Raw genomic sequence first — 8,708 nt, forward strand, 5'->3', positions numbered from 1 at the left:
GAGAAAATATTTGCAAACTATGCATCCAACCGAGGACTAGTATCTAGAATCTACAAGGAACTCAAACAAATAAGCAAGAAGTAAACTAATAACCCCACCAAAAAGTAGGCAAATGACATGAATAGACATTTCTCAAAAGATGATACACATATGAACAACAAACATATGAAAAATGCCCAACATAACTAATAATCAGGGAAATGCAAATTAAAACCACAATGAAATACCACCTTACTCCTGAAAGAAAAGCCATAATTAAAAGTCAAAAAAAAAAATAGATGATAGATTTTAGCATAAATCTGGTGAAAAGGGAACACTTTTACACTGCTGGTGAGAATGTAAATTAGTACAACCACTGTGGATAACAGTATGGAGATTCCTTAAAGAACTAAAAGTAGAACAATCCGGCAACTCCATTACTGTGTATCTACTCAAAGGAAGAAAGTCATTGTATGAAAAAGACACATGCATGCACATGCTTATAACAGCACAATTCACAATTGCAAAGATATGGAACTGACCTAACTGTCCATCAACCAACAAGTGGATTTAAAAATGTAGTATATACCCACCATGGAATACTACTTGTCCTCAAAAAGAAATGAAATAATGTCTTTTGCAGCAACTTGGATGGAGTTGGATGTAATTATTCCAACTGCAATAACTCAGGAATGAAAAACCAAATATCATATGTTCTCACTTATAAGTAGGAGCTAAGCTACATAGAGGACACAAAGGCGTAAGAGTGATAAATGGACTTTGGGGACTTAGCAGGGAAGGTTGGGAGGAGGTGAGGGATTAAAAGACTACATAGTGGGTACAGTGTTCACTGCTTTGTTGATGGGTGCACTAAAATCTCAGAAATCACCACTAAAGAATTTCTCCATGTTATCAAAAACTACTTGTACCCCTAAATCTATGGAAATAATAACAATAATAATAATAATAATAACATAAACTGTCTCTAAGGAAGCCCAGATATCAGATTTACTAGAGAAGAAAAGCTTAAATTAGCTATTTTAAATATATGCAAAGAACTAAAGAAAATCACGTCTACGTAACTAGAACAAAAGTATGAGAATTGTGTCTTACCAAATAGTTAATTTAAATCAAATGTGAAGAAAATTCAATTGAGATTATACCTTCAGAGGCAGAGGAAAAATGTATAAAGAAAAGAACAGAGTCTCAAAGACCTATGGATCACCATTAAGCATAAGAATATATGAATAATAGGATTCCTAAAAGGAGAGAGGAGAGAGAGAGAGAGAGAGAGAGAGAGAGAGAGAGGTATAGAAAGAATACATAAAAAAAACTAATGACAAAAACTTTCAAAATTTGATGAAAAACAATCTACACATTCAAGAAACTTAACATACTTTGAGTAGATTAAACCCAGAGATTCATGCCTAGACCACATGATGATCAAATGGTTGAATCAAAGACAGCCTTGGAATCAACCCAAATGCCCACCAATGATAGACTGAATAAAGAAAATGTGGTACATACATAGCATGGAATACTATGCAGTCATAAAAAATAACAAGATCACTTTGCAGGGTCATAGATAGAGCTGGAAGCCATTATCCTTAACAAACTAACACAGGAAAAGAAAACCAAACATCAGATGTTCTTGCTTATAAGTGGGAACTGAGCAATGAGACCACATGGACACAGAGAGGGCAGCAACACACACTGCGGCCTTTTGGAGGTATTGGGAGTATTGGGGGAGGAAAAACATCAGGATAAATAGCTAATGGATGTTGGGCTTAATACCTAGGTGATGGGTTGATAGATGCAGCAAACTGCTGTGGAACACGTTTACCTATGTAACAAACCTACATGTCCTGCACATTTATACCAGAACTTAAAAAAAAAAATTAAATTTTAAAAAAAGGAAAACAAAATCAAATGCAAATGAAAACTTTGAATATAGCAAAATAGAAACCATTCATCATGTACAAGATATCCTCAATAAGATTAAAAGCTAATTTTTACTCAGAAACTATGGAGGCCAAAAGCAGTACGATGAGATATTTAGAATGCTGAAAGAAAAAGCCTATCAACCAAGAATTCTCTATTCAAGAAAACTGTCCTCTAAAACTTAAGGAGAAATTAAAAATTTCTAGATAAACAAAAACTGAGAAAGTGTGACATTGTCAAACCTTCCCTACAAGAAACAGTAAAGCAAATCATTCAGGCTGAAATAAAAGGACACGAGAGAGAACTCTCTTCCATATGAAGAAATGAAGAGTATTAATAAAGATAACTACAGAGGTAAATATAAAAGACAGTTTAAATACATAGCCTTGTTTGAAAATCTTTTGTCCTACCTGATTTAAAATTGCATAAACAACAATTACAAATCTATGTTTATGGGCACACCACATCTGTCAACAGAACAAAAACTTAGAGAACAGCAAAGAGAAATACATGAAACCACTATTGTAACTGGAGACTTTATCATCCCGTTACAGACATGAAAAGATCCAGCAGGCAGAAAAACTAAGGGTACAGTTGAACTCAACAGAAACACCAATGAACTGGATATAATGGACATCTATAGATGACTTCATCCAACCAACCACACCAGATTACACTTTCTTCTCAGGCTCACCTTGATATTCACCAAGATAGACCACATTCTAAGCCATAAAACACACTTATAGTTGGAAATTTTAAACAACATACTTCTCAATAAACCATTGATTAAAGACAAAATCTCAAGAGAAATATTTAAAATGTTTTAAACTCACTGAGAATAAAAATATAACATCAAAATGTGTGGAATACAGAGAAGGCTGTGCTTAGAGGGAAATCTATAGCATCAAATGTATATATTAGAAAAGAAAAAAATATGTAAAAATCAATCATCTAAACTTCCACCTTAAGAAACTTGAAAAACAAGAGCAAATTACATCCTAAGTAAGCAGAAAAAATAAAAATAAAAATTAGAGCAGTAATAATGCAACTGAAAGCAGCAAACCAACAAAGAAAATCAACAAAACTTCAAGCTGTTTATTTGAAAAGATCAATAAAATAGATGTGCCTCTTGCCAGGCTAACTAAGCTAAAAGGCGTGTAGACACAGATTTTTAAATCAAAAATGAAAGGGGCCATCATTACAAATCCAATGGACATTAAAAGGATAATAAAGGAATACCAGGGGCAACTCTATGCCAGCAAGTTTGATAACCTGTATGAAATAAGCCAACTCCTTAAAAGACACAATCTGCTAAAACTCACACAAGAAGAAATACACAATTTGAATAGGACTATTCCTATTAAATAAATTGAATTAATAATTAATAACCTCCCACAACAAAACACACCAGGCCCATATGGATTCACTGGTAAATTCTAACAAATATTTAGGCAAGAAATTACACACAATTTTACAATGTCTTCTGTAAAATATTAACAGAGGGAGTAGTTCCTAACTCATTCTACGAGGCCAGCATTATCCTAATATCAAAACCAGGCAAATGTGTTATAAGAAAACATCTCTCATTAACATAAGTGGAAAAACTCTCAACCAAGTTCTATGTAGAAAATCTGAAAGAATCATAAAAAATCTCCTAGAAGTAATAAGTAATTATAGCAAAGTTACACTTGGAATAAATGATAAAGTAAAGCAAGTTTACAAGATATAAGATTGATACAAAAGTCGTTTTCCTATATGTCAGCAATAAAGAAGAAAATTTGAAATTTAAAATGCAACACTGCCGGGCATGATGGCTCACGCCTGTAATCCCAGCACTTTGAGAGGCCAAGGTGGGTGGATCACGAGGTCAGAAGTTCGAGATCAGCCTGGCCAACATGGTGAAACCTCATCTCTACTAAACATACAAAAATTAGTTGGTTGTGGTGGCAGGCACCGGTAGTCTCAGCTACTCGGGAGGCTGAGGCAGGAGAATTACTTGAACCTGGGAGGTGGAGGTTGCAGTGAACCGAAATTGTAGCACTGCATTCCAGCCTGGGCAACAGAGCGAGGCTCTGTCTCAAAAAAAAAAAAAAAACAATACCATTTACATTATCACTCCCCCTAATAAAATACTTAGATATAAATCTAACAAAATATGTACAAGTTCAACATAAGGAAAACTATAACATTCTGATGAGAAACATCGAAAACTGAAATAATGAAGAGGTATTTTATGTTCATCCATAGAAAGACTCAACATTGTCAAGATGTTAGTTATTCCAAACTATATCTATGACTATACTAATACCAGATACAGATTAATACAACCCAATAAAAATCAGCAATTATTGTGACTATTAACTAATCTCCTAATTTATATGAGATGCAAAAGCCACAGAATGTTTGAAGGAGAAAACGCCATTTTGAAGGAGAAAAAACGGTTAAAGAGGAAACACCTGATGTCAACACTGACTAGCTAACAACATGATCAAGGCAGCGTGGTAGTGGTAAGAATAAAACAAATAGACAACACAACAGAATGGAGAGCCCAGGAATAGTCCCATGCATATATGGTTAACTGATTGATACAAAGGAAAAGGAAATACAAGTGGAATAAAGATACACTTTGAACAGATATGCGTAGAACAAGTGGATCCCATAATGCAAAAAATGAATACAGGCAACATACCCTTATACCCTTAATAAAAATAACTCAAAATGATCAACAGTCCTAAATGTAAAATGTCAAATTCTTAACAATAATCATAGAGAAAACCTAGATGACCCTTGGATTAGTGGGACTTTTAGATACAACACCAAAGGCACAATTCATGAAAGAAGAATTATAACCCCTAGACTTCATAAAACTAAAAACTTCCTGCTAATGAATCTCTCAAAAGCATGAGAAGACAAGCCACAGAATCGGAGAAAATATTTGCAAAGGCAAATCTGATAAAGACCTCTTACCCAAATATGAAAGAATATTGAAACATAACAAAAAAAACAAAACCCAGGTTTAAAAATGAGCAAAAGGAATTAAATATAATTTTAAAAAATGAACGATATTGGAAAAATAAATAGGCAGAAAATGCTAAATTCACAAAAAAAAAAAAATATGAGCAAAAGATTTGAACACCAAAAAGATGTACTGATAGCAAACAAGCATAGAAAAAGTCACATCCTGAATACATGCCAATCAGGGCATTGCAAATAAAACAATGATATACCATAGGCTCCTTATAAAATGTCCAAAATCCGAAAATATTGACAAAGCCACAATACGGTGAGGATGTGGAACCAAAAGAAACTCCAATGTATTGTTTTGGAATCAAAAAGTACAGCGCTTGGAAGCAAAGTTCGCAGTCTTTAACAAACATACTCTTACTATACAAGTCCAGCAATCCCACACCCTTGGTATTTAACCCAAAGGGTCAAAACCATAACCTACCTAAATGCTCCAGAACACTACATAGCCTGCAGTTATAAAAGCAAAATTCAAAATTTGATGTATGCTTTCTATGGAAGCCATATGCTTTTGCATCATGGTAAGGCTGAAAAAATATAATCATGGTCATCATAAGCAGTAGACTGTCGTAGTTTGAAAGTAAAGAATAAAAGATGAGAGACCGCTTGTAAATATTTAACGAAAGAAAACTGGAATGACTATACTAACACCAACAAAATAGACTATTAAAACAAAATTGCTACTAGAGTCAAAAGATATTATATAACGATAAAAGGATCACTCTATCAAGAAGAGATAACAATTACAAATACATATACCCCTAACATCAGAGCCCCAAATACATGAAGCAAAAGCTGACAGAATTGAAGGGAAAATAAACAATTCAACAATAGTAGCTGGAAACATCAACACTTCACTTTCAATAATGACTAAAAGTACATAGAAGATACACAAAGAAATAGAAGACTTGAACAATACACATAAACCAACAGACATCTGTAGAATACTTACCCAACAAAACAGAATATATTTTCTTCTCAAGTGAATACAGAACATTCTCTAGATCATATATTAGTCTAAAACAACAAGTCTCACTAAATTTAAAAGGACTGAGTCATACAAAATATGTCATCTGACCATAATAGAATAAAATTAGAAATCAATAGCAAAAGGAAATTTGGGAAATTCACAAATAAGGAAGAATGTTTTAAAATACTATTTGACTTTTAAGTTGAAAATCTAATTGAGAACTTGAATAGTTTTAAATATAGCATAAATAAAGAGATGCGGCTATTAAAATTTTGAATAATATTAGTGTCCTTGATTTCTATCTTTCTCACTAGTGCTGATGTAGAAGAATTATCCCTGTATCTGGGATTCCCTTTTGTCATTATCTAGGAGTTCTCTTTGAAAAAAGAAACTATACCCTGACCAGTGCCAATCATTTTACCCTTCCATTTTCACCCTGTTCTTTTCAATAAAACTGTTTTATAAACATCATTTTCAATTTGTTACTTAATAGATGCAAGATTATCATGCCAATTGGAAGTTCAAAAGAATATTCTAAATGGCAACTCCCCAAGTTAAACTGTTGGCCAAAACTAAGTGTTTGCACCATTCTAATAAGAAAACTCTTTCTACCAAAAGATTCTAGTCATTTTAACTTACTAACTATTTGTTATGTTCATCTTTTCTAAATACCTTAGGGATTATTGCAATAAATAAGACTCAGAGTCTGCCCTCAGCAACCTTGTGATCTATTAGACAAATGGTGGTAGTCAGACAAGTACACAAATAACCTCAATTACATGCAAAATGTGACAAATGCAATGATTATGGCACGAAAGACTATAGTGATTTAAAAGGGAATTGTTACATCTAATTAGAGTACTTAAGAGAGGCATCTTATAAAGTAATGGTTCTCAACACTGGCTGCTCATTAGTATCACACTGGGAGCTTTAAGAAACCTTGATGACCAGACTTTGCCACAGAGCAAACAAATCAGAATATCTCATGTAAGTGGCTTGAACATCAGAATTTTTTAAAGCTCCCTAGGTGATTCTAATGTGCAGCCAAATTTGAGAATCATTGTTATAAAAGACAAGTAAGAAAGACACAGAATTGAACAATGTGTAAAGTTTCACTTGAAAGGGGACTGGATACTAGAGCACTTGAAAAAAATCCTCACTTCAATATAACTAATACATTTTCATTCTTCCAACCTCAGCTCAATTAAAACATTCCCTAAAAGCTTTTCCTGACTCCTCCAATGATAGTCATAATATCTTAATAATCGTAATAAAAGCTGACACTTTTAATGCACTTTGCAGTATGCCACGTACCATTCTAAGCACTAAATGCATTTCAATACGTAGCCCTCCCAATAATGCTTGGAGATAGATAGTATTATTATTCCCATTTTACATGAAAGGAGGGTAAATAAGTTGTCAAAGTTATCCAGCTAAGAAGTAGCAGAGCTGGGATTCAAATACAATGGCTCCAGAATCCCTGTTCTGAAACACAACCAACTATAGTCTGATATTCCTTTTCAAGCCCCACAAAGAACACAGTATACTTCCATCACACCATGAAACATATTATATTGTAAAGGTTTATGAGATTTTCTCTTCCACTAGTCATTCATTCATTCATCCAGTTAACAATTACTGAGCATACACTCTGTGCCAAAATTGTGCTTGGTATCAGAAATACAAAATCACATGTTCACATTTCAAGTCAAGGAGTTTTAGTCTAGAGCAGAGTTCAGCAAACTACAGTTGATGAGTCAAATCCTGCTTGCCACTTGTTTTGTAAATAAAGATTTATTGAGCCATAGCCGTGCTCATTGGTTTATGTATTATCCAGAGCTGCTTTCGTGCTACAACATAAATAGCATAGTGAAATAGTTGTGACAGAGACCCTCTGGCCACAAAGCCTAAAAGATTTACTATCTGGCTCTTTATAGAAAAGTTTGCCAACTCCTAGTGTAAAAAATATGACAAATGAGAAAGTCATCAATGACTATCCAATGAGGTGTATGCTATGAGGCCCAAGATACTGTGGGAACATAAAAGAAAATCTAGATTAGGTTAGAGGGTCAGCAAAAGTCTTTTAGATGGCATGATACTTGAGTTAGTTTTGGAAGGCTGAGTAGAGTCAATTAGATAAAAAAAGACCAGGGAGACTTTTCAGTAATATTACACGGGCAAGGTCAATAGTGATCCAAGGAGATAGAGTAATGACAGTAAGAATAGCAAACAGGGTGGATATGCTTAAATGATATTACTTAGTTCTACAGAATTTATGAAAATATATCTTTGATTTCTTGGTTCTCATTATTTAGCACAACTAGTGGTGTGTATAGAGTTGGAACTCACTAAATGTTTGTTAACCAAAAAGATTACTTCTTAAGTACAAGATAAACATCTTTCATTTTAAAAAAGGAGAAAATAGTTGCCTTCCATTTGTTCTTAAAATGATCAAACTATAACAATTCTGGATTTTTTTCACCCATTGTCCTAGAGTGAAAAAAAGACCATATTTTCTTGTTTTCAGTTGTGTATATATGCATCATATTAACAATATAGTTGAACAAATGATAAGTGGTTGCAATATGCTGTACCTGGAAAATTCATAGGCAGTTCAAATGGCTGTAGAGACTCACAACCTTCAATCTGCTCACAAATTTCTGCTATGATCTTCTTAATTTTGAGACCAGTAATTTTAATCACTTCTCCTGTTGAAAAACAGCATTCATTTCCAAACATTTCATAAATAGAGCCTAAAAGGAAAGAAAAGTTAAAACAGCTTTTTAAAAAGAAA

At 33.5% G+C, this 8,708-nt stretch overlaps 1 protein-coding gene across 3 annotated transcripts in view; it reads right to left on the minus strand.

Moving 5' to 3' along the window:
* Window positions 1–8,708, minus strand: part of THEMIS (thymocyte selection associated) — a 230,696-nt gene that overhangs the window by 154,926 nt on the left and 67,062 nt on the right. For all 3 annotated transcript variants that reach the window (XM_017879657.1, XM_017879648.1, XM_017879653.1), the window contains one exon: window positions 8,509–8,667. In XM_017879657.1, coding sequence (XP_017735146.1) covers window positions 8,509–8,667 — 159 coding nt within the window. The remainder of the gene's footprint in view (window positions 1–8,508; window positions 8,668–8,708) is intronic.

This window comes from Rhinopithecus bieti, unplaced genomic scaffold (genome assembly GCF_001698545.2).
Source record: "Rhinopithecus bieti isolate Rb0 unplaced genomic scaffold, ASM169854v2 scaffold_19, whole genome shotgun sequence".
Classification (NCBI taxonomy): Eukaryota; Metazoa; Chordata; class Mammalia; order Primates; family Cercopithecidae; genus Rhinopithecus; species Rhinopithecus bieti.